Below are 26,040 nucleotides of genomic sequence, written 5' to 3'. Positions count from 1 at the left end.
GAATCCTCATTAGCTCCAATTAATACTAATTTTTGTTTCTCTTGATCAGTAAAAATGGGTGTGGGTAAAATGTTAGTTTGTGGAGTAGTGTCAGTTGTGGTTGTGTCAGTTGAAAGTTGGTTCACTTCCATCACTTTTACCTCTTCTTCCACTGCTGCTTCTTTTGCTGCCAAGTCTGCTAAGTTGTTCCCTCGAGCTTCTTTTGTAGCTCCTGATTGATGGCCTGAATATGCACCACTGAGGTCACTTGAGGCAGTTGTAGTGCTCCCAGAATTTTTAGAATCAATTCTTTATGTAAAATATCTTTTCCTTTGGTGTCTAGGAACCCCCTTTCGGACCAGATTTTTCCAAAGGTGTGGACTACGCCATAGGCATATCTCGAGTCGGTGTAAATGGTCCCAATGCTTCTGGCTAGTCGGTGGAGTGCTTTTTCTAGGGCATAGAGCTCACAGACTTGAGCTGACCAGGTTGATGGTAATTTGCCTTTTTCTAGCACGCACATTTGGTGTCCATCGACCACTGAATAGCCAGAGCACCGTTTTCCATCCACCACTCGAGATGACCTGTCAATGAAGAGAATTTCTCCTTCATTGAGAGGAGAGTCTACCAAGTCCTCTCTGACCTTTGTTTGGATATAAATTATATCAATACAATTATGTTCAATTCCATTTTCTGATGGGGTGCCGTAAAGAAATTGGGCTGGATTTTGGTGTGCGCATACAACTAGCCTCAGCTGCGGCTGTTGCTGAGGGAAAATTTGGGTTTGCTGTTGTGGGATGCCCCCTTGGAAAGTTCTTTGTGTAGGAGGGTTGTGGATTGGGATATTAGTGCTGTTATTCATTATTCGGCTTCTGGTCTTCATCCTCTCCTCATCTCTCCTCATCTCTCCTAACAAAGAACTTTTGGGCTTCCTCCAGCAATTCATCCAGTTCCTTTTTTGGTCATTTTTCTAATTTTTCTAATTTCCTCCTGATGTCAGGCCAGGAATGAAGTACAAAATGTACTTCCAGCATAGTCTTGCCACCTTCACTGTCTAGGTCAATCACTGAAGAGAGTTGGATGTTGTTCCTTAAACGAGTCATCCAAGCTGTTGGGGACTCATCCTTTTCCCGTTCTCCACAAAAAGCCTTTTTCATATTATTAACCTGGGGAACAGTTTCTCTGATACCTTTTATAATTAGATTTCTGTAGTCTTTCATGTTCCTCCTGCCCTCTTCAGAATTTGGATTCCATTCTGGGTCTGTCATTGGTAGTTTTTGCTCTCCTATCAGGCCCTGATTAGAATTATTTTCTCTGTCCCAGACTGTCACTCCTACGACTCTAATCAGTTTTTGTTCCTCAATGGTGAATAAAGAGTGTAGGATGGATTGCATCTCTCCTCAATTATAAATATAGGGCTGAGGAACTGATCAAATTGATCAGCTAGACCAATGGGGTCAGTCATTAAAACTTTTCACTTCCTTTTTAAATTCTCGTACCTTTGAGGATGCCAGAGGTACTATTACATAACCAATTTCTCCTTGAGCATTTCCCATGGGCACCTCTCTAAGAGGTAAAATTTTAGACTCATGGGGAGTGCCAAAGCAGGTGGGACAGTCAGGTGTTTTAAATGATTTCTTCCTAGTGCAAGATGCTGGGCCATCCTGACTAGAATAAATCTTGTGTCCGGTTATCTTTTTGTGAGAACAGGAAGGAACAGAAATTCCTTTTTCACTTTCATTATCACTTTCTGAGTCCCTTTCGATTGGGTGACTCGATGAAGGGAGGACCCTTTCTTGTTCGATTTGGACTCTCCTTGCTGGAGGAGTTACTGGAGGAGGGTGGTCTAGAGGGTCCCACTTTGGTTGATTTAATTTAGTTTTTTGTTTTTCTTTTTGTTTTGGTTCTTCTGCAATGGGTAAAATTTGGTCTGAATTTTTATTATGACCAATTGAATTAGATTTTGTTTCCTCTTCCAATTCTTTTCCCTTGTCTTGTTCTTCATTTTGTTTTTGCCAATAATTTAACCAAATTTTAGCATAGTCTAATTCATCAGAATGTTTTGGAGCTTTGTAGTGTACGTAGGAATGTAAAGCTTCGCAGAGCCACTTTTCAGAAGACCCATACTTGGGCCACTTGAGCCCATCTTTGTGAATTTTATGTTTTGGCCACTTAAAAACACAGTATCTAATCATTTGGCACTGGTCTTTTTCTTTAGTTAAAATATCTTCTTCCCACTTTAAAAGAACTTGCCATAATGGGCTGTCTGGGAAGATTTTGTATTTCTTCATTGGGTCTTTTCTTTTGCTATTTGTTTGCCCCATTTTGTTGCTGGAAAGCGGACAAGTAGCTTGTGCAAAATAATTTGTTTAATTAATAAACCAAAGTATTGTATAGTGAAAACAAACCAAAATGTTGTATAATAAGAGAATATTATGCAATAACTTAAAATTAATACACTATCACAATATAAAGTCACAATAGTAATAGATTTATAAGCATAAAACACAATACAACTAATGCATAGAAAAATAAGTAAAGATAGTAGATGTATAAGGGAATTAATGATGGTGGATTTGTGGGAAAATTAAATATGGTAGACTGGTGGAAAAATAAATATGGTGGATCCGTGGGAAAAACAAATACGGTGAACTGAAAGAAATTAATTTTAGATTACAATGGGAATGATTAGTGTGTATTTAAATCATTTAAGATATGATTGAAATTTAAATAGTTTAATATATATATATATTAGAGACAACAGTCAGTTTTTATTTGCACAAAAGGTTAAAACAGCGGCCCTGCCTGCCTTAAGTAATTTGTTAATTTAAAGAAATAGATTTGACTGCAAATTTAAAATATTTATTATTGAATTAAAGGAAAAAGATTCTAATGAATAACATAAACAGCAATTGTAAGTGCCAAGACGGTAGTCTAGGATTAAAGCAGATAGAACAAATCACAACTATAATCCAATAAATCAAACAATCTGAACCAACAGAGTATAAAGGTGCTAGATAGCACAGACCACAAGAGTCCAACTAAAACAAACTCACACATTCACTTAAAACAACAATATGGCATCAGGTATTTCATATTATAAATTAAAAAGACTGTTCCTAGAACAAATTAAAAGGACACAAAATGGCGGCCCTTCCTGCCAAAAATAAGATTTCAAAATGGCAGCTCTTCCCGCCAAAATTTAGAAAATTCAAAATGGCGGCCCTTCCTGCCAAAAAAAAGGAGTTTAAAATTATGTCTCTTCGGTTCTAGACCTGAAGAGACTGGGACACTAATAAAATAGAACTGGGGCTGCGTGCACCCCTAAAACATGAAAACCTCTCCCAGAAAGGTCGACCACCAGGATCTTCTCCTCCATATCCCTAAAGGGTGATCCCTCATGGTGCGCCCCTAGAAATGAATCCCTTCAAGCACACTAGCACTCACACTGGGGACGGCCAACCCCACACTCACACTTACAAGAGGGATTCCACTTGAAGGTTTCCCAAAAATGAGTGGCCCTAAAAAGGGTAGGTCCCTAACTAAATACCTTTTAAGAAGGGGTCAGGCCTTAGCAAGTCCTTCTCCACCCGAGCTGTCTTTTCTCTGCTGCGGTGATCCTTGCAGCAGTCCGGTAAATCCAAGGGGAAACAAAAATTGCAAACATTCAAAAATAGTAAAATTAGGCATTAAAAAAACCCTAAAATTTTAGGGCAAAAAGAAGGATCCCGGACGAGGTCCCAAAAGAGTTGTGAGGAAAAATACAATTCTTATTTTAAAAAATCAAAATAATTTATTTAAAGCAGAAAAGTTACAAAAATTGGGAAAACATAAAAAAATTTGGGATTCTATGGCTCAGTAGGTGGTATGCCCAAGGAGAGCATGGATCTGAGATCTTTGGCTGAAATAGCAGTGAACCTCAGATGGTGAAAAATTACTTGCACTGCTGAGGTGACTCTTGGCTAATCCAAGAGTCTTAAGATTATTAAAGCTCCTTGATAGGAGTAGGCCTTTAGTGCTCAGCACTGGTCTCCACCGACAGCTAACCTGAAGTTGTGGATGTGTCTGCTTCTGCGCACTGTGTTTTATAGTGCCTTTGCTCCGCCCCAGTCCGCCCACAGTCCACCCACAGTCTGCCCCTTTGGTCTGAAATGATTGGTGCTTTCCCTTTGTGAGATCATCTCAGTCCACCAATGGCTCGTTGTTGTCAAGGGGGTGATACCAGTTGCAGTAAAGGCGGGAAAGGACCTTCATTAAAATTCAGATTGCCATGGGGCTGGCCTGCAGGGTAATGGCTGAGGAGCTAAAAATAGCTTTTGAGTGTTAGAAACTGGGGGTTTGGAGTTAGGCTTTAAATTAAGGTACAAGATAAAAACATTTTTAAAAATATTAAAGGACATCCAAAACATCTTAAAATACTTGTAAAAGTACACAATAAACATGGGAAAGATAACTCTTGTGGTTTACATGTGGTTTGAGGTTTGAGAAGGGAGCATAACTTGGGAATTTTATTAACTGGGGATTTTTAACTGGGAATAGTGCAACTCTTTTAATAAACTACTTTGAACAATTGAAAATAGTGATGATAAAACTTGGTTTTTGTACCTGGGCTGATGGGTTAATTTTGATATTCAAATTTAAAAATACTTAACCCAGAATTAATTAAAACACTTAATATGCAAAGACCAAACATAATTAGGGATTTCATTTATGACAGTTGAGGTGAGGCAATTTTCCCATAACAATAAATTTAAAAGGCAGATCTAATTTGCATCGATGTGCCTGCCTTTCATGCATCTTCACATCTACCTTTTCCAGGGCGGCTTTTGCCTCTGGGGTAAGAGTCCTAGGAGAACTCAGCTCCTCTCTCCCCTTCAACAAGTTGAAGAGGGGAGCTAGGTATTCGGTTGTAATCCCTAGCCAGGTTCTTACTCAACCTAAAGCACCACACAAGGAGCGGAGGTCCGCTAATGTCTGTGGATTGTTATTAATTTCCAATTTCTGAGGAACAATGGTCCTCTTTGTAATTTCCAGTCCCAGATATTGTGAGGGGGGCATCCTCTGGACTTTATCTTCCTGCAGGGTGAACCCTGCTTTGGTCAAAACACTTACAACTTGGTCAAGTGTGTCTCTAAGTAAACGGTCATCGGGCACGCACACTAGCACATCATCCATACAATGCAGGATGGCGGCTTTCCCCATGGTGGCACGGATCGGGGACAGCAATGAAGCGATGTACCACTGGCAGATTGTCGGAGAATTCTTCATCCCTTGTGGGAGAACATGCCAATGATAACACTTCACTGGGGCTTTTCGGTGGGTGGTGGGAACCGAGAAGGCAAACCATGGAGCATCAGCTGGATCGAGGGGAATTTTAAAAAAGCAATCCTTGATATCAATTACTGCCAGATTCCAATTTTGAGGGAGCATTGCTGGAGAAGGCATCCTGATTCCTGATGTCCACAATAATCTTATTAATTTCACGAAGGTCATGGAGGAGTCGCCACTTGTCTCCCCCCGGCCTCTTGATAACAAACACCAGAGAGTTCCAAGGGCTGAAAGTTGGCTCAATGTTTCCAATGAGTTCGTTGAGCGCCTTTAATTTATCTCCACTTAGCGGCCACTGATCCACCCATACAGGTGAATCAGTTGTCCAATCGAGTTTTTGAGTGGGGCACTTCACAGGGGTTTTCGGGATCTCCAATCTCATCCCCCATTGTGACATGGTGTCCCGTCCCCACAGGGGTGCCTGATAGTCTGTTACAAATGGGTGTAAATTGGCCAGTTTCCCATCTGGCCCCTCAATTTGCACAATGCTCTTCGATATTTGTGCCAATTTTGTCCCTCTAATTCCCTGGATACATCCAGCCACGGTCTGCAACTCCCAATGTGACGGCCATTCCCCGCGGGGAATGATCGTGACATCTGCCCCCGTGTCCACCAGGCGTTCAAGACAAATGGCTTCATTGCCTCGCTGGACATTACAATAAATAATCGGTTTGTTCTCACCCACCACTTCTGCCCAGTAGATACCGGATGCATTATGGTCTACTGGGATTCCCGATGGAATGGGGATGGCTTGGGCAATGATCTGCCCTTTAGCCAAATAGAAAGGTGGGTTTACACACCGTGCCACAATTAGAAGTCCTGCTGGGTCATTTGTGAGAATGGCTGGGCATACTTCCAACTCCTGGGGTGTGTGCTTGGTGTCTCCAATGGCCATGTACTTACAGGTGGACTCTGAAGGCATCAGTCTTCCTCCCAGTGGGTCCACTGCAACCATTGTCCATTGATCTGACTGAAACCACTGATCTCTGTTGGTTGTCAATGCCAGTGGCTGTTGAGAGTGCCATATGTCCTTGGGGTCCCTAGAAGTGGAAAGAAACACTCTGTCTGAGTCTTGATTAGGTAACTTCTTGTGTCCGGTTATAAATGTTTCTCTCTTGTCTCCCCGTTTCCCCACAGGCCCTGCCTCATTTTTATTTCCATGCAAGGCAGGACCGCGCTGCACTCCTAGTTTTTTTTTGGAGTGGCTTCAGGCACCAGTGGTGGTGGCGGCGCCCTCCCCCCCCTTTCCCTTACCGCACCCATTGGTGCATTCATGCGAAATCTTGCAATGTGCCCTATCCCCTGACATTTGAAACATATAATTCCTGGAGTTCTCCGCTTTTGTTGCTGTCTTGGCTGCGTTGATCTCAGGGGCGCCTGTGGGGGAACTGGCTGGTGGGCGGCCAGAGCTGCAGGTGGAGCCAGTCTTCTCGGTGGAGGCCTTACGTCCATGGTGGTGGCCTTTTTCATGTAGGCCTCCACCAATGCAGGGAGTGATGGTTCTGGATAGACGGGCATTCTGGCAATCACCCTCTTACACACCTCATTGGCATTCTCCTTGGCCACTTCGAGGATGATCCATCGGGTGTATCGTTTGGTCTGCGACCTACCTCTCCACCTGTGCTCTGATTTTGTCGGCAAATTCAGTGAAAGACTCACCGGTGGCTTGTCTTATGTTAATGTAACTTTTAGGGGCTTCTGCATGGGGTGCGGGGAGAGAAAGGAAGGCCTTCTCTGCTGCCCCCATGACCCTCGCGAGAACAGCCTTAGGTATTACTCAGGCCCGTTCTCCGGGTTCTCTTCAGTCCCCCTCGCCACACAGGTGGTCAAATGTCAAAGCCGACTGGTCAGCATCAACAGCCATGTCTCTGCTTCTGCAGAGCTCAGTAAGGAGTGGCTGTAAGGACTGTTTCCATGTCTGCTCCCACAACAGATCTTTGGTCGGGGTTAACAGACGTGTAAGTAAGTCATTAATGTCTCTAGGGACAAGCTCGTTTGAGGAAAATGTGGCCTTAAGAAGACCTTTGAAATATTCACTCTTTCGGCCAAACTGCCTTTGGGCTTTGCAGAGCTCCTTTTTGTTTTGGTAGGAAAAAGGCTTCCATCCTCGGAGGGCTCCTCCTACCCCACCATAAGTGACAGGTGTGGCGTTGTAGACCGGCCCCAGTTCTGGGTTCCAGGCCCCTGGCCCATCACATCCGGCTCCGATGTCGTGGGAACCTGATGTTGGAGTGTGGGAACTGGAAGTCGGAAGTGGGTAGGCGGGGTCAGCAGAGAAGTGGGAGGGAACAGGGACAGGACCGGTATCCACTTCGGAAAAGGCAGACCGGTTGTGGAGGACGTCCCATGAGGGAGGAGGAAGTGGCTCGGGGTTCTGGGAAAAGGGGTGTGGTGAGGGGCAAGGAGGAAATTTGGGTGGAGGAAAGGAAAAGCTTGGTGGAAAAGGATTATGGGGAGAAGAAGTGCAAGAGGGGTGTCTGACCACATGGTCCCCTCCATCTTGAGCCTCGTGGGAACCATTGTGAGGGTTCGGGAGGGATAGGAGTGAGGGGCTAGGAGATGGGTAGGGAGACGGTAATGGGGTTCGGGAGCAACGGGAAGGACGAGGGGAAGGATAAGGAGATGCTTCGGAGGACCAGGGAGATAGGGAGGGACATGGAGATGGACAAGGACAAAACTGGAATCAGGGGTAGATGGGTGTGAACTGCAGATATCGAACCTAACAACTTTGGGAGACGGAACTAGGGTAGAGGGTTTAAGGATAGAAGTCTTGGCCGGCGGGCCCTGCTGACTAAGACCAGGGGACTGGGGGGTTCGCGAGGAGCCAGGGAGACTGGCACCACTGCGGCTACCCTGTGTTACACAGGTTGCTCCTCGGGAACCACCCAGCAAGGGACCAGGGGAAAGGGTAGAGCTGTGAGGAAGAACAGGGGAAGAACTGGGGGGCTTTTTTTCCATTCCCAATCTTCCTCTAACTGTTAACTGAATTAAAACATACAGCGGGATAAATTTGGACGCCTGGGTGTCCCCCCCCCATTCACCTTTTGAGTGAGCGTCGCTCACACCACATTCCAGAAGGGGAGCGAGGTCACATCTCCTGGGGACACCCGTGGGAAATGGAAAAAGAGCCATTGAACAAAGTTTTTTAACAAACCCTTTTCAAACTTTTTCCCCCCTCCCTCCAGGAGTCCCACAACTTGGAAGTAAAATCCTCGCTGCTGTGCTGACAAACGCGTGCCCATCTCTGAAAAATTCAAACAACACAAAACCGATAAAACTGGGGGCCTCAAGGACAAAACTGTCAGCACAGCACTTACCCTACCTACAGTAAAATGCAAACTTAAAAGAACCTAAAAGAAAGGGTCTGGGAGCACTCAGGGGTTCACACTCTCATCCTTCCACACAAAGGGGACATCCCTCCATACAAACACTGTGGCCCCACTCTGATCCCTCGGCCAAGGGGGATACTCACCACTTGCTCCAACGGACTGAAGAGCTGTAGGCAGGGTTCCTCTCCCTGGACACGATCCCTCCGGCGCTGAGAGACTACCGTGTCCATCCCCGGGAGCACCACCCGAAAAAAGATGGGTCTGCTCCCACCGGGGTGCTGACGCGCCAACGGATTTCAGAAACAATCCTTTCCGTGGGGCGTCGGACCCTCAGGGAGGCCCCACACTGGGCGCCAGTTGTCGCAGTGACCGCTACTGACCACTGCCCAGGCTAGCTCCAGTGGTGTGTGGCAGGGGTGGGGAGCAGCCGGAGGCTCTCAGCTTTAAAGCTGCTCCTCTGGAGTTCATCTCTGCACAGAGGGGCTGAAGCTCCAGGCACAGTGGCTGTCAGCAGTCCGGACGAGGGAGAGGATAAAAAGTAGCAAGGAGGCTTGCCACACGGGATAATCCAACTTTATTGGAGGGTATCCACAGAGGACAAGCCCCGCTCAGATCTGAACAACAACTTCTAAGGAAGCGTTACAACGGGGGTGGCTTGACAGGGGACTGACCAATAGGGATCTCTAAGGGAGGGATATGGACAGGGATTGACATTCACATAAACCAATAATCTTGAGGGGTGGAGGGGAAAGGGTCACATGCCCCAATGGAGCATTGTGGTTTAGGGGATTTCCAAGAGGGAAGGTATCTGAGGGGGCAGGATCTCGGGGAATTGACGGGGACCATATAAAGATAATTAGGGAGGGCTTTGGTGACAGGCACAGAACTTTTGGGAATAATGGGAGGGGTTTGGGTGATTGATGGGGAACTGACCAGAACAAGGGGAGGACAACAACCATGTAGGGAACACCGGAGGAGTGGCTTGGGTCTGGGGCACACCAACTGGGAATAGGAGTGGGGAAGGTAGGGATGAACCATTGGGGTACAGAGAACATATGAAAATACAATAAAAATATCGCATCATCACAGCAACCAATGGGATACAATCAAGGGGGAGGATGTAATCTAACAAGGACCAATAAGGGAAACAGGAAGGCAAGAGTCACAACAGGGAGCCAATAAACAACCAAACAAGGGAGAACCTTCTAGAACAGGGGGAGGTGGTTCAAGGCCGGGAGCCACCCAGGGAGACGCGACCTAGACCTCGGTGCCACCCAGTGATCCACCCTCTGACCCACTGTCTTGGGAGGGGAAATCCACCCAGTTGATAGCCCTGGCTTGAGTGGCATTTGACTGCCTCAGCCCAGGAATGGGCTGAGTGACCACAACACTGCCCCTGTCGCAGTAGGCGCTGCCACGTGGTAGGTGCTGCGACCTTCCCAAAAGCGTCTCCAAGTAGGAAGCTGCTCGGTAAGGCCACTACACACAGCACACACACACAGGCTCACGCACGCTGGATAGCTATCAGGAACAGGTGGACAACAAAGAGAGCAGGAAGGCTCTTCATATGGGGTTCCATGGGAGGGGTTTATTCCAGCCATGTGAAGGGGTCCAGGCATGAAGACAAGGGATCAGGGAAGGCTCCGGGGTGGAGAGAGCATCAGGGACCAATAATCTGAGGGTGCGGGGGTGGTACACAGGCGGGGCTAGGGCAAAGAAACTGATAGGGAAGATCGGAGGAAGTGGCAAAGGAAGAGGGGCCAATGGGGGAACGGGAAAGGGGGAACTTCCTAGATCAGGGACATACAGGGTAGAAAAGGGGTAGGGAGGCCAGTGGGCCACTCAGGGGAACAGAACTGGGGTACATTAACATAATCAAACAAAGCATCCTGGGAGAGTCTTCTGTGGTCTCCATGAGTAGGAGGTAGTAGGCTCAGAGCTTTTCCTCCAGGGGACTTTTGAGGTTTCTGAATCAGTAGGCCTACCGGCCTCCACATGCCTCTCCTAAACACATGCTGGCTGAGTCTGATCCCCCAGCCATCCTGTAGGTGCTGTGTGATGGCACTCAGGATGATCTGTTCCATAACGTTGCCAGGCACCAAGGTCAGACTGACAGGTCTGGAGTGTCTGAGATCCTCCTTTCGGCCGTTCTTGTGGATGGGGTCGCATTGGCACCTACAGTCCTCTGGGACCTCCCTGGTGAGCCAGGACTGATGATAAATGAATGGAGAGTGTCTTGGAGAGCTCTTCCACCAGCTCCCTCATCACACTAGGATGGATCCCATCTGGTCCCATATACTTGTGAGCATCTAAGTGGCTCAGCAGGTCACTGATCCCCAGGGATCAGTGCTAGGGCCAGTCCTGTTTCATATCTTCACTGATGATCTGGATGAGGGGATTGAGTCCACCATCAGTAAATTTGTAGATGACATTAAGCTGGGAGTGAGTGTTGATCTGTTGAAGGGCAGGAGGGCTCTGCAAAGGGACCTGGACAGGCTGGATAGATGGGCTGAGTCCAAAAACATGCAGTTTAACAAGTCCAGTGCTGAGTCCTGCACTTTGGCCACAACAACCCCTGCAGTGCTAAAGGCTGGGGGCAGAGTGGCTGGACAGTGCCTGGGTAGAAAGGGACCTCGGGGTACTGGTTGACAGCCAACTGAACATGATCCAGCAATGTTCCCAGGTGGCCAAAAAGGCCAATGGCATCCTGGCCTGTATCAGGAATGGTGTGGCCAGCAGGAGCAGGAAGGTCATTTTTCCCCTGTACTGGGCACTGGTAAGGCCACACCTTAAGTGCTGTGTCCAGTTCTGGGCCCCTCAGTTTAGGAAGGATGTTGAGATGCTTGAATGTGTCCAGAGGAGGGCAACAAGGCTGGTGAAGGGCTTGTATGAAGAGTGGCTGAGGGAGCTGGGGTTGTTTAGCCTGGAAAAAAGGAGACTCACGGGTTACCTTATCGCTCTCTGCAACTCCCTGACAGGAGGGGGCAGCCGGTGGAAGTCGAGCTCTGCTCCCAGGGAACGAGGGACAACATGAAGAGGACACAGCCTCAAGCTGCACCAGGGGAGGTTTAGGTCGGACAGTAGAAAAAAATTCTTCACAGAAAGAGTGATTGGGGTCATTGGAATGGGCTGCCCAGGAAGGGGGTGGAGTCAGTGTTCCTGGAGGTGTGTAAGGGAGGAATGGATGTGGCACTTGCTGCCGTGGTTTAATTGACAAGGTGGTGTCAGGTCACAGGTTGGACTTGATGATCTCCAAGGTCTTTTCCAACCTAATTGATTCTGTGACTCTGTGAAATGTCCAAGCCCTTTTATTTCTTAAGTGGAAACATGACTCTTTATGGAGAATATTAATTTATAACGGATGATTATTTACTGTATGTGGTTAATCACGATCACTCTTTCTTATTTTCTTCTCTTATTAATAAGATGGCTGCTTGAATGTAAAACAAGTCAATTATTTAGGATTAAGCCCTCTGTTTCAACAGCATTGAAGGAAGACCAAGTTGTATTTCTCAGATTTGCATGGAAAAGCCTGGAAAGTACAACTATCCTTTTACAATAATGAATTGTTGCTTTTTTGATCTGAAACATTAGACCTCTATGATGGATTTTTCTGGTTTAGTATTATAATTAGTAGTAGTAATTTATTTTACTTTTCTTCCAATTATTAAACTGTTCTTATTTCAACCCATGGAATTCCCTTTTCTCTTCTCCTCCCTGGAGGAGTGAGTAATTGCCAGCTGGGGTTTAACCATGAGAGCAAAAATGACATTTGGTAAGTTTCTCATGCTATTTCAAGATCTGCCACAGGCAAATGAAAAACAAGGGGGAAAAAAAATCAAAGCACTTCCCATCTTTCATTAGAAACTTTATTGCATTAACCTACAGGTATGTGAAGTGAAGTGAAATATATGGTAGTGAGAGGGAGAATGATGAACATCAGTCATCTTTGGAAAATATATATGTTTTCACAACCAAACACTTTTGTTACAACTAAGAAAAAAAAAAGCCAGGCATACTTGATAGGTTTTCTTTAAAAATATAATACAATTCAATCATATCAAAGTGAAGTCTTGTGGGCTAAAAAACTGAAAAAAGTTATGTTCAGTGCTCTAGCACTAGTATGAGTGTATCAAATGACAAGGTTTTCTCTACAGTAATTGATAAACACACACTCATTTGTTTTCAGTAATTTCAGATACTGTATATACAATCTTTAATATAAAGCATTTTTTGTCAAAACTAGCTCTGTATTCTTAGGTCTGGACTTTAGAGCTTCGGTGTAAGAATTACTATTTGGACACAGGTAAGAAATTGGAGTTAGTGTACTTGAAAATCCAATGTATTTACAGAACACATTCCTTGCTTTTGATTTTATTTTATCCTAACTTCACTTCAATATGAACTTGCAGATTGTCTCAGCAGAAAGTGTGAGTACAATGAAATCTTCCTTCCCATAATCTGCATGTGCATCTCCAATTAAAGTTAATGGAAGTTCTCTGGGTAGATCAAGATAAGGACAGACTGGATGTGTAACAGTGTGGTGTGATTAAAAATCTTTGATATAGTAAAAAGCCGTGAGGTTCATTATGCTTCTAAGTGGCCTGAATTAATGATGCCTACAGTATTTAAAGCCTAAAGTTTATACTCACTACTTTAAAGTCAGCTAATAGCTTTGTGCAGCCTTTTATTAAAATGGTGACACGTTGCTACGGGAGAGCTACCTCCATTTTCAATGCTACATTTTGTCACTATTGTAATGGGAATATATAGAGGCAAGGCATCCCTTTCCATTCCTGTCTGTGGTGAAGCCAGTTCTCTGAGTGCTTCCTAAAATTGCTACATAACTGACCCATTCAGTCTCCTCCACCATACAGAATGCACTTCCAGAAGTATTTAAGTTGTGTGAAGATCACAGTGGGATCTACAAGAAGAGCTGTCTGGCAGTCACGAGGATTGAGCTGGGGATCTCTGAAGCTGAGAGCAGAGTGCACTCCAGGAAATCAGTGTTCTGAGCACCTTACCAAGAATCCTTCTCTGAAATAAATTCACAAGCCATTTGCTTGCCCTGTACGTACTGCAGATCCAGCTCGGATTTACACAGACATTGCTACTGCTGACTACACAGCAGGAGTTTTACCCACATGCAGAAAGGCAGACCTCAGTAATGTGTATATTTAGAGCACACACAATAAGCAAAATTATAGTAAACTCACCTACTTTCATGAATATTTGACTGAATGTATCACGTGAGGATATGTGATACACTGGAAATTTAAAAAACCTCCCAAAATTTGTTCAGCTCTTCACTTTTCCATGTTAAAAGAATTGTTTATATGATGAAGATAATTTACCTCATGGTCTTCAAAAAGAGCAAGAAGTTTTTGTGAGTTCCCAGTTGTTAAATGCAGCAGTTTCTATTCATGGCTTTAGAGAAGAAAGGTTTTATTTTGAAGTCTGTTTCACACAATACAAAAAAGATGTATATACCAGTAGCTCTACATTTTATCTATATGCATACAAACCCAGGCAATACTTCATCTTAGACAGGGATTAAATGGCAACCAGCCTTTGAAATCTTCTAGCTAATTTCTGTACTTGCAAAATCCAAAGGTAATGGAATTCTTTATTCCGAGGATGTACAAGAAATGCCCGGGGAATTGCAGAACAGCCAGTATCCTTTTCCCCATCCATCAGGGACACACCAACCCTCGGGACAAGGTGCTACAGAGGCACTGCCAGGTCATGTTAAATGCTGGCAGATCACTCCTAAGTTCCTAAAAGTAATTTTCCACTCAAAGAGGATGTCTTTGTAGCAACTGTTTTACTCTTAGGTTGACGTGTTTGGGGAAAATCCTGTCCAATGGACAGATACCTTGGTGAATTTAATTTCCACCGAATCGTACAGTTCATAATATTTTGGAAAGAGTGAAAGCCTCTTTTGGAAAAAAAAAAAGGCTCTTTTGGAGAGATGGTCTCCATCTGCATGATCAACAGAGTCAGCTAAACTTTAAGGAGGAACTGTTTTTTACTTTTCTTCCACATTCTTGCTGTTCTCAACAAGAACACCTTGATTTTTTTCCCCTGAATTAATGAATTACTCTGAACTGGTATTTTCCAATCACCTGTGACAGACATCAGTGTGACATGAATTCTTACTTTGATCCTCTTGCTCTGCCCAGAGGTCCCTTGTACTGGACAAAATAAAGGCCAGTTGGCAAAAATGCAAAAGAAATGGACACACACTAGAATAATTTTGCAGTTACAAGCTAGTTCACTAAAAACACAGACACACAGCATAAAAATGGAGACAGAAGTTAATGAAGGTGGGGGGGGGTACATGTGTCACATTATTAGCAATGCAAAAGACCAGCTTAAGCATGTGTTTCCCTACATCAACTATAAAAAAGAAAAGGTGCCTTTTTAGCAAGTATGCACAGAGTTTGCTTAGTTATTTCTAAGAAAAAAAAGTCAGAACACTTTACTATCTTTACCCTATATTACAGTCATTATTACTACCTTTTTATAAAATGTAAACCCTTCCTTGCAGTTAAGATTTACAGAAGTCATCACCTTTGTCCACTCCTTACATAATCAGTCTATGGTGACAAAAATAAACTGATTCAATTTACAAATTTTTTTAAGTAATAACTGATATGTTGTGGATTATTAGTTTGTGTGTGGCAGAAACAGTGGTCAGAATTGCAACATAATGAAGCTGAACTGCAGCAAAATACTTATTGAAGACTGGTGCTGGGTCTGCAGTACTAAGAGATCTTGAAGCATCTTGTAATATTGATGTATGCAATTACTTTATCTCCAGAACTATTCAAGCAAAGTACATCCACCACCTGCAATGGACAGCAGAGCTTGATGATGGAGTTCCCAAACAACTGCAATATTGTGCTTACTTATCCCCATCAGATCTTGTTTCTTATAATATGTCTTGACTAAAGATAAGAATGGAAGGTAAAATTTGGCAAGGCAGTTTTCCTTCTACTGGTGAATAACTGGTGAATCAGATCACCTGTACAAAGTGGTATTTGGTAAATTGCACTGTCCTGGGAGTATTACTACTCTGAAACATGACAGACATGAAGCCTATATTTGAAGTCGCTAAAATGTGATGTTATCAAGACTAATCTGCAAACTACTATTTTTTTTAAGCCAGTATATTACAGTATAAATGTGTTGCGTACCTGTTTCTATAAAACTTACTGTCATGAAAAAAGAGAAGAATAATCAGGATCCCCAGAGTGTGGCATTTGTCCATCTGTCACTTGTATACGCAATACAGACCTCGTGCTGAGATTCTGCTTAAGGTACAGCAATTATCTGCTGGACAGATTAGGAGCCAAGATAGATGGTAAACTAGAGAGGAAGGAGCACGACCATGCCACTCTGCCCCTTGAGAGTCTCAGGGTTGTAGGCATCAGCTTCTTGTGCGGTCATTCGCTGCTGACCCCCTTTGTGGAGGGCGTGGGGCTCTCTCGGACGGGAAGCAGGTCGTAGTGGCACGGAATGTGGCTGTTTTTTGGGAGGTCATAGGGATCCTGGCCGAAGCGCCCGCCGCCGCTGCCAAACGCGCCCTGGACAACGCTCACCGTGGGCTCTGCGAGGAGAGAGCACGTGCACTCAACGTTAGGAGCAGCAAACAGAACAAAAACTCTGATATTTCATTGCAGTTTCTGCTTCAGAAAGATTCGTCATCATGCTGAGTCCTGAAATGCAGGTTTAGAAACACAGGGTGATATTTTGGCTTCACACTTGCGGCAGGGCCCTGCCATGAGTTTCTTTACTGACAGAACCAAGTGGACCAGCATCTCTTCTTTATATGTGGGCAAATAAAAAATAAGAAAGCTTGAATTTGGGGTGTTCAATCAAACTCTTTTTAACAGTCCTGAAAAGCACAGTGATGGATTTCAGAGTGATCTCTAATTGCAGACAGGAAAGGAAAATAATCCTGTGACACTGGACACAATTTATTACAGCCCAGAGATGAGCAGGATAGCTATCGCTCCACAAGACCCCAAAGTTTTCTGTAACTAAAGAAATACAGTAACTAGGTAGGGCCCATATTACTGGAATACTATGTCTGTGGGTGAAGATGCCATTTTATTCTGATGAAGAGAAGGAAACAGAACTTTTCTATCCCTCTCATACACTTAGGCCAGCTGCATTTAGTCTAACCTAGAGCTGAACTATATTGCAATCAAATGCTAAGCTTATCTTATGCTGTTGTTTAAAGCAAGGCTTTCAGACCAGGGAAATTCAGAGGTACCTCTAGGTTACAGAACAGAGCTGAAGGTACTGCAAACCCTGTTTGTGTGAATTGCACCAAAAGAGTAATAAGGTGGTTGTTACGGCTTTTGAGCAGAACACAGAGTCTGAACACATAATTTTGTTTTTCCAGTGATTTTCACGTTTTTTTGATTAAACTGAATCAAAGAATAAAAAGCCCAGTGCTCTTTGTTCTCAACCCCAGCATCTAGGGGTAGATTTTGTACCTACCAACTTCATACACATTCTTGTTGGCTGTGGCAGAGCCGGCGATCTCGGCATAGGGAGAGTCGCGACGCGCTGGGGACTTCATTTCCACATAGCCACATTCTGAACTCTTTGGCACCAGAGCTGGTGGGTCTTTGATAGTAGCATAGGGGTTCTCAGAGCTGCTCAGTGAGCAGTTACTTAAATTGTATTCTGAGTTCTTCACCAGATCTACAAAAAGAAAAATGTGTTACTGTCTCACGCATGTTACGTTATGGATGTTGCTACCAGAAAAAAGGGTGTTCTTTAATGCCAAGTTTTAAAAAGTCACACAGAAATAAATATTTAAATGGAAATCAGTCCTAACACTTCAGAATTATTTACAACAATCAATGAAAGCATCTATGCTCTTTAATGGACTTGATCTTGCCACCAGCAAATTACTGATGCAAAGGTTGAGCATCTTCAGTTCTGGTTAAAATGCCACTAGCATTATATAAAGATAATCTGTAGACTCAGTTTTTAACATGCACTTCTGCTCCTCCAAGTGCTGAACTCAGGACACTATTAGAATAACTGATCTGAGACTGTTCCCAAGAGCAGTGTCTGGGCAAATGGCAGCATGATTTCTAGGGATGGCTTGGATGGTGCAAAGTTTGGGTATGCAGACACACTAAAATAACCAGCTGCTTCTAAGTTTCTGTAAGGCACACGTGGGAGAACTGGAAAGGAAACATCAGGTGGCTTGTGATGTCAGGATTTAACTGAAGGATGAATAATTGGCTTCAGAGATGTGTTTGTTCGTGCTGGGAAGTCATTTTGTGGTGCTTGTGTTACTTTGTTCTGTGTTGCTTCGTGATATATTGTGTTACTTAAACTGAGACTTAGCTCATTCCTGTCTCCATATCCAACGTGAGACTGACCTTGGTGGACCTGTCAGTGGACGGGTGCTCATGATTTTGTGACTCAATTGAACTGGGTTTTTTCTAATCATAGAATTGTAGAATCATTTAGGTGATAAAAGACCTTTCAGATCATTGAGTCCAACCATTTATGTGACACCAAATCCACCACTTAACCATGTTCCTAAGTGCCAAATCTTCACATCTTTTAAATCCCCCTGGGGATGGTGACTCCACCATTTCCCTGGGCAGCCTGCACCAATGCTTGACAACCCTTTCAGTGAAGAAATTTTTCCTGATATCCAATGCCTCAATGCCTGTCTTGTTGTGAGGGGCCCAGAGTTGCCCCCAGGATCTGAGGTGTGGTCTCAGCACAGGGGATGGTCACTGCCCTGCTCCTGCTGCCACGCCATGGCTGGGACAGCGCAGGGGCCATTGGCCTTCTTGGCCACCTGGGCACCCCTGGGCTGTGTCCAGCTGCTGTCACCAGCATCCCCAGGGCCTTTCCCAGCTTTCCAGCCCCTCTGCCCCAGCCTGGAGCTGCAGGGGGTTGGTGTGAGCTAAGGGCAGGAAAAACCAGGTGTAATAAATCACTCTGTCAGTTTAATTGCCCCCTGTTACACACAAGGGGACAAACCACGGCTGCTTTCTGTCTGTGTATTTAACTAATTATCCATATGGACTTTGCTACACCTTTTCCATTGTGTGGATATCCAGGCACCCTTGGCATGCCCTAATCAGGTACCACAAACAGTGACACGCACTGGCGTGGTACACTGTAAAGTCTTGTGAGAAAACTGGGTAATTCAGATGATCAAAATATCAGATCGCTGCCCTGAATTTCCGAAGCTTTTCATTCCTGCTTGTGTCTCTGTATTTTGATATGCTTTCCAAGGGCCTGCAGTGAATGTGGTGAAGGTTTGTGGTCATGTAGACCATGCCAGCTGCAACTGGAATTGCCTCTCTTTTAAAGCCTTTCAGCAGAGGCAGCATGTGTCCTCCTAACATCTGCTGCAGTCTAGAATTGAGCTGTGTTGTGACTCAAGCATGACAAAACATTAGATCTGTGTGACATACAGGGGACTCAAAATGACTTGGTTTGTTGTTTTTGTGGGGGTTTTTTGTCCTCCCTTCAAAAAAGAAAAAAATCCCACACCAGCAAACAAACCAATCATGCACTGGTTCAGTGTCTAGGAAAAATTTAGTCCAGGATTATTCCTGTATTCTCTTCACCCAGAAACCAAAGGTAGTTTAGAAGAGTAAAAGGAATGCCTATGTCATTTCATCTAAATGCATCAGAAAACAACCTCACCTTTCAGGGACTTCCCCACATATCCTCTGTCAAGTCCAAAAGCACCTGAGGAAAAAATGATACAAAAACCAGAGTAGTTTTAAAATCAAAGAAAACAAAAGTGATTAGACAACAGATTCTAAGTGTTTAAAAATTGCCTTGGGACTCATTCCTGCCTTAGCTGAACAAGTCTCTCATGAGCACTGTGGAACTTCCCAGGATGGGGGTACAGAAGCACTTGTTACTATTTGCTTTGCACATTTTCCAGGGAAGGTGGGTCATAAGGGACCATTAAATTATCAAGTTTGACCTCACATAACCCCAGTTACTCACTCTTGAATAAGCCTAGTAAGTTGGATTAAGCCTATTTTTTTTGTCTGGATAAGCCTATCTACCAGAAAGGCATCCCACCTTGACCTGAGAATCTCAGGGTGTGCAGAGTTCACTCCAGTTCTCGATGCTTTGCTTCCAAATTTAATCACTCCCAAATCAGGGTCACCCTGTTCCAGTCCCAGTGTCCTGAACACCTTGCAGCTCAGTCTACATCTCTGCAATTCCCTGTTACTCACACATTTCTCTCAGTAAATGTAAACAGCAGTGCATGACCGTTGTCTTCAGAGACCTGGCACTTCCCTGGTTACAGATCTGTTCAAATAGCTTTGATTAATATTGTGGAGAGCTGATTTTTTAATTAGGCTGTACTGTAGTACTATGCTGGAAGCATTATAAAAGCCTAAAATTATTTTATCAATGCACTATCTAAACAAAATTCATAGTTTTCAAGAGGGAAGTGGTATTATTTAAGGAGACCCAAAGATAATTAATTTTATTCCTACCCCATCTTTATTTATTAGATCTCATGTCAGCTGTTCTGTTGTTTTTACCAGTTTAATTCTCAGGCCAGCAGCCTCAGGTTAGGCAAGTAATTCTGATCTGATTATATTATCTGATCTTCTAGGAAAACAGACATAATACCAGCATTCATCCAGTCCTCTGGAACCTCCCTGTTGCTCAGGATCTCCTGCCTTGGGTTAACCACAGCAAGTGTCTCTGAGGAGCATTTCGTGTGAGTACAAGAAAATATAAAGCTGAATATTGAGCATTATGACTGAAACCCTTTCCTGCAAAAAAAAACCCAAACAAACCCCAAAGCAAACACAACAGATCTGAACCTGATTTGTGGTTTGACCAAGGCTGGGAAAGAGCAGGAAAAAACATAATGCTGCATACTGTTGTTCTGAATCGCAGAGTTTGATATATGTTAAGTACCAGAAATGAAGGTAATTAAATTTTCTGAATTACACCTGCCACAGTGGTCAGTGCAATCCAGCCTTTTTGGAATGCATGAGAGTGGAAAAGGATGAAAAGGCAGCGTAAGAGCAGGATACAGCAACTCTCACAACTTCTTGGGAATTTTTCTTCTTGCAGACAATCCTCTGTCTTTAAGCAAACAGGAGGCTTAGCTGGGAAGATCTAGTACTTACATCTGAAGTGGCTCAGATAATGAAAATATACTTTTTAAACCACTGATTGCATTTTGTGGTGATTTCAAAAAAGACTATATGCGACCTTTCACTTATTTAGTAAGAATTTGTAATTTTGTCCAAGCAGACCCTTACTGTACGAAACCCATTGTTTTATGAAACTAAGCAATAAGCAAATCTTTTAATAAAAATAGTATGACATATTTTACACATCATGTCTGCACTGGGCATCAAACTGTTCCACCATTCCTCACATGGGGTCACTTTTTTATCTCTTCCTGCCTTAAGGGATGCATCCCACACAGAATGAATAACATTCACATTCTCTTCTGGTTTTTGTTTTGTTTTGGTTTTTTTTACCAAGCTCATTGAGGTAGCCACCGTGTTTCCAGTCTGCTGGGAGTGTTCCTGTGTAGTCCATGACAGCACTTCGTTTTCCAGGCTCCATATTTTTCAGGTTCACAAACAGCTGACTGGTTTTTGCCTATTTCAAAGAAAGATACAGAATAAAATAAAAATGAAACTGGTGGGAAGCTGCTGATTTTCCAGGTGACAATCAGGAAGAGCAAAAATAAGCCAAACAGGAGAGATGAGGGAACAAAGTATAATAAATGAAAGACTGACAGAGAAGTTTCCATGTTTTTCTGCTTTACCTTTGCCAAGGTCAGTCTCTCCATGTTGGTGACATGAGGTGGGCTAGAGCACTGGGTCAGAGTATGGTAACTAGGGTTAGAGAAATAGTGGCTGTTGACATTTCCACCATTGGTATGAGGGATGGTTTCTGAAAAGAAAAAGGAAGGGAAATGAACAACTGAAAATAATATGGCATTTCTTTCTTAAGGTATGCTTTTGACAGTGCTGTACTGATTTCAAAATCTGACCTAGAGTTTCTTAAAGAAACCCCAACAAACACAAAACTAAGTATCTTTTTTATTCATTCAAAGAAATGAGAGATACGGGGCAGTAAGTGACAAGTCGTGTCCTCACTTTCAGCAAGGAGCACTCACAAGTGCAACCTGCTAGCTTCTCTCTCTGCTGTGCTCCCTTGCTCTGTTCTTCTTGTCTATTCATCATTATTGTCACTTGTACCATCAAATCTGCACCAACATCTTCTGGTGCTTCAAGAACACCAGGACTTCTGCTGATTTGCTTTTTCTTCACTCTGACAAGTGCTCCTGCTGCCTCCTTCAGCTGCTGCTTTCCTTAGGAGTGGTGTTCAGAAGGCACCATTGCCTGAAGTTCCACGTACCCACTGAATCCCAACTCAGAGGCACTTCAATAGGTCAAAAACTCCTGTTTGTTTCATTGCTCCTTCCCTTAATTAGTTGCAAACCTTTTGCTGTCTGTTTCGCTGCGGAATCTTGCCACAGATAGTGTGAAATCCTGATTTTCTACACTCTTTCTGTATTCAAGCTGTTGGCATTGAATTTAAAGTCCCTTGTAGAAACCAGATTTTGCCACATTCCAACTGTATATAAAAGCAGGCACAGAGGAATAGAAATGTCCATGTTTAATGCAGAAAAAACATTTGAGGGTGCAAAATATTGCACAGTAAAGTGAGGTATGTACAGTATTTTCCTTACAATTAACACGTTTTTCCAGGGTGAGACACCAAAAGCAGAATTATGTGAATTCAAGCCCCATTAGGGGCAGATCTGAGCACAAAGCCAAGAGATGGAGGAAAAAAAAAATCTGTTCTAAACGTCACTTACCTGAAATGGTGTAATCTGCATTGATGACCCTCATAGCAGGGGTGTAGGTCACCGTGGGCATGTGTGTCTCCTTCCCTTTCTGCTTCTGCCTGTAAATGATGAACAGCACCAGCAGGAAAAGCACAACCAGGACAAGAATGATGATGCCTGCTATGGCTCCTATCTGGTAGGAGTCAGCAGGGAGGGCAGTGCTGGTACGGCTGAGGCTGTTCAGGTTTCCCACTATGATTACACCAGCTGGAATGGAAGAAGAAATGAAAGTAAGTGGCATAAATTGAGAGGGGTCACGTGTCAGGAGCAGGAGACAAAATCTCACTTTTAAATCTAACTGTATTTAATAATGCCAGAATAGAACTCTGTCAGAAACCAACCCTAACCTTAAGGAAAAACACTCAGAATGTTCCCAGAAAGAGATATTTTCATTAATCTGAAAAAGCAGGAATGTTCCCTGGGCAAAAACATGGGGCAGGTAAAGCCTATGCTCCATCAGCAGCTTTCAGCAGCACAACCCTGTATTTCATGCAATCTTCACTTGAGTACTTTGCTCCAATTAATTATCACTGAGGCATCTAATTTAAAGCCTACAAAACCTACATAAATTACCAGAGTGGGCTACTTAAATGCACTTGTCAGATTTATTTACTGAATGACACAGGGATGGGTGTTTAATTGGTGCATCCAGCCTCTGTGTGAAACCATTACAGTTAATTTTATTGCATCTGGGCTTTACCTTGATCACACCTGGCCCCTTTCCAGCCTGGGCTGCAGTAACAGGTCCCTGTGATGTGGTCACAGGTGGAGTTGTTCAGACAGTCACAGATCTGGCGGCATCCATACCCGTATGTGCCCTGGGGACATTCTGCACAGAATAAAAACAAGCAAAAACTCATTAAAAGCTTTGGAGTTACAGGTCTGCAGCACCACACGAGTCTAACCCCACACATTCCTGTCCCTGGTCAGCAGATGGCAATGTGTTGTCAGAATCAGATTTCTCCTGGAAGGGCTCCTAAGAGGACCCCTCAGTGTGCAGGAGAGAGAGAAATTGTATTTAGATCTATATTCACCCTTTACCTGCAATGTTGCTGATGCTCAGGTGGTGCAGTGAGGGATCAAGCGGGGAAAAAAAAGAAGGCAAAAAAGAGAAAAAGGGTAGAAGGCAGTGAAGAAATGGGCAAGGTGTGAGTAAAGAGCCAGAAGACTCAGATGCCAGTGCATGAAAAGTCACGTAATCGTGCACGTGGAGCCAGACACCTGGATGGAGTCCTGTGGTGTGACAGATGTGCTGATGTAAAACAGCAAGAGGAAAGGGCCATAACAGTGAGTCTAAAATGCACCACACATTTATAGAGAAATAAAACTGCTGCCCGTAGCATGCTCTGGTACTGTAATGTATACACTGAGAAACTATCAACAGGAGAAAAATGCTAAATTATGGAGAATAAGGTAATTGGGAGAGTTGTACTTAATTATTTTTCTCCCTGAATGACTTGAATACAACGCTTAATTACCAGTCAAAGTGTATCCTACCTCATGTAAGTATGCTGGTGGAGAATTATCCTACACTGATGAGAATTATTTCTTTCATACTGCCACCTCTTGGTACTGTGTGGCCTGTCACATTATAGTAGTTCTGATGGTTTCAGCAAACGCGGTATTTCTTCACCTTTTGTGACTCAATTTCCTGAAACTTCTCAAGAGTTCTGCAACTATATTTACTTCTTTTTGTCTTTTTAAAAGAATTTAACTCATCTTTCATGCATTCCTAATTTGGAATAATTTACAAAATAAAGTAACACACTGGGTGCCAGAGAATGTTCTTGCAGTCTTGACAATTCCCAACTCAAGTGAAAAACTTCATGTTTATGTACCTCCTCCTTCTCTTGATTATGCTCAACAAAACAAGATTATAAATACTGAAGTAAATGGGTGGGCAAAACCTATTATGTCATAATACATTTCGGCATTTTAAGATCTAAATTAGAATTAATACCAAAACATTTAGCTTAACGTTGTTAAATCATTATTATCAACTTGTAGGATAAAATACAAAATCTGTAACAGAGTTGGATTTGCCAAATTATTCAAAGTGATGTTTTGACATCAAGAGACTATCTTAAAAAGTCATCTTTTCCTGAACATCATTGATGTTTTGAGGAGAAACACAGATGTCATGAGAATGCACAAATTTGGGAGCACAGCTTCGTAAAGTCAGCAAAGGTTGGACAAACAGTCCTGTGCTCACGAGCCTGATTATTCTTTCAAGGTTGTACAACATTACACCAACAGTGATGTCAGTGGTGTTATCCCTGACCTTCCTGAGGAGAGAACCACACACATATGAAAACAAAACGCCACCTACGACGGTTTTACAGTCCAGCTGTGCTGTAAAACCACACTGCGAAGATTGATTTCATCCAGCACTGGTGAGTTAGTCCTTATCTCTAGTTTTCCAGCTATTAGCTGTCACTGTGGTTTATGCTAATGAACACATTTTGTTGCTTTCACAGGATGCTAATGACAATTCCTTGGATTCATTTTGTTGCTTTTACATGACGGAGTAATTGGGTGTTCCTTTAGCGTTACAACCAAACGCAGTGCAAAGAAACAGCCACCAGCTCCTGAAGCTCTCTGCCCATCAGTACTCCCTGTGCCCCCAGAGGCTGTGTCCCAAGGCAGAGGGGGTGCTCACTGTGCTCGCAGTGCCGCCCCATGAAGCCCGTCCGGCATGTGCACTGCCCGCTGATGTGGTCGCAGTCGGCTCCGTTCTGGCACTGGCAGATCAAGGCGCAGTCCTTCCCGAAAAACCCCAGGGGACACCCTGCAATACAAGGGGAGAAAGGGGTGAAACAGCTGCTCTGGGAGTGGAACATTCTGGTTCAGTGCAGGACTCACTCCTGCAGCTCCAGAAATGGAGTGTTCTCGTGGCACAAGGGACCAAGGCCTGCCTGGTCTGAAGGGGTTTCAAACACACATCAGGCAAAAATGGGGTTGGGAAATGGTGCTGGCAGCAGAGGTTCTGAAAAGACAGCAGGGACAGCTCCTTGAAGAAATGGGCTTCAAGAGAGATTTGAGGGAGGAGGAAGAGAGCAATCTGGGAGTCTGTCCATTAGTCAGTGAACCTCTGGACATATTTCCTTCATAGTTTTTGCTGAAGCATTTAAAAATCCAAAATAACAACATATTGTACCTGAGCTACTCACAAAGAAACCATTTCAGTATGAAGAAGACACACCACTGCAAAGAGATCATTATTCACCAGCAGGAAGCAAAAAACCCCTGATAGCTGACAGCTGAACCAGCATAGTTAATGTCTCCCAGAACTGCATCCATATGGTCCTATGATGTATCTGTTATTTCTTGCCACTGTGACATTACTCATTTGAAACAGGAGTTCTGATTTTATGGAAAACATGTATTTGAACAATGAATGCAAAACAAAGTCAGCAGTCCTATATTTCTTGAGGTGAAATACAGGGGCTGAGGCCAGGATCACAGTCAGTGAGGCAACCTGAACTGAAGGTAAACCAA

The 26,040-nt window shown here is 43.7% G+C and overlaps 1 protein-coding gene across 1 annotated transcript in view; it reads right to left on the bottom strand.

Moving 5' to 3' along the window:
* Nucleotides 1-16,084: 16,084 nt before the first annotated feature.
* Nucleotides 16,085-26,040, bottom strand: part of MEGF10 (multiple EGF like domains 10) — a gene marked incomplete at both ends in the record, with an annotated part of 63,554 nt that continues 53,598 nt past the window's right edge. Inside the window, 8 exons of the mRNA XM_082302001.1 lie at nucleotides 16,085-16,248; nucleotides 17,148-17,354; nucleotides 19,338-19,382; nucleotides 21,161-21,284; nucleotides 21,454-21,581; nucleotides 22,513-22,749; nucleotides 23,243-23,371; nucleotides 25,202-25,330. Coding sequence (XP_082158127.1) covers nucleotides 16,085-16,248; nucleotides 17,148-17,354; nucleotides 19,338-19,382; nucleotides 21,161-21,284; nucleotides 21,454-21,581; nucleotides 22,513-22,749; nucleotides 23,243-23,371; nucleotides 25,202-25,330 — 1,163 coding nt within the window. The remainder of the gene's footprint in view (nucleotides 16,249-17,147; nucleotides 17,355-19,337; nucleotides 19,383-21,160; nucleotides 21,285-21,453; nucleotides 21,582-22,512; nucleotides 22,750-23,242; nucleotides 23,372-25,201; nucleotides 25,331-26,040) is intronic.

The sequence above is a fragment of the Coloeus monedula genome, assembly GCF_965178545.1.
Source record: "Coloeus monedula genome assembly, chromosome: Z".
NCBI lineage: Eukaryota > Metazoa > Chordata > Aves > Passeriformes > Corvidae > Coloeus > Coloeus monedula.
The sequence above is the reverse complement of the archived record's forward strand: the minus strand, read 5'-3'. Positions and strand labels throughout refer to the sequence as shown.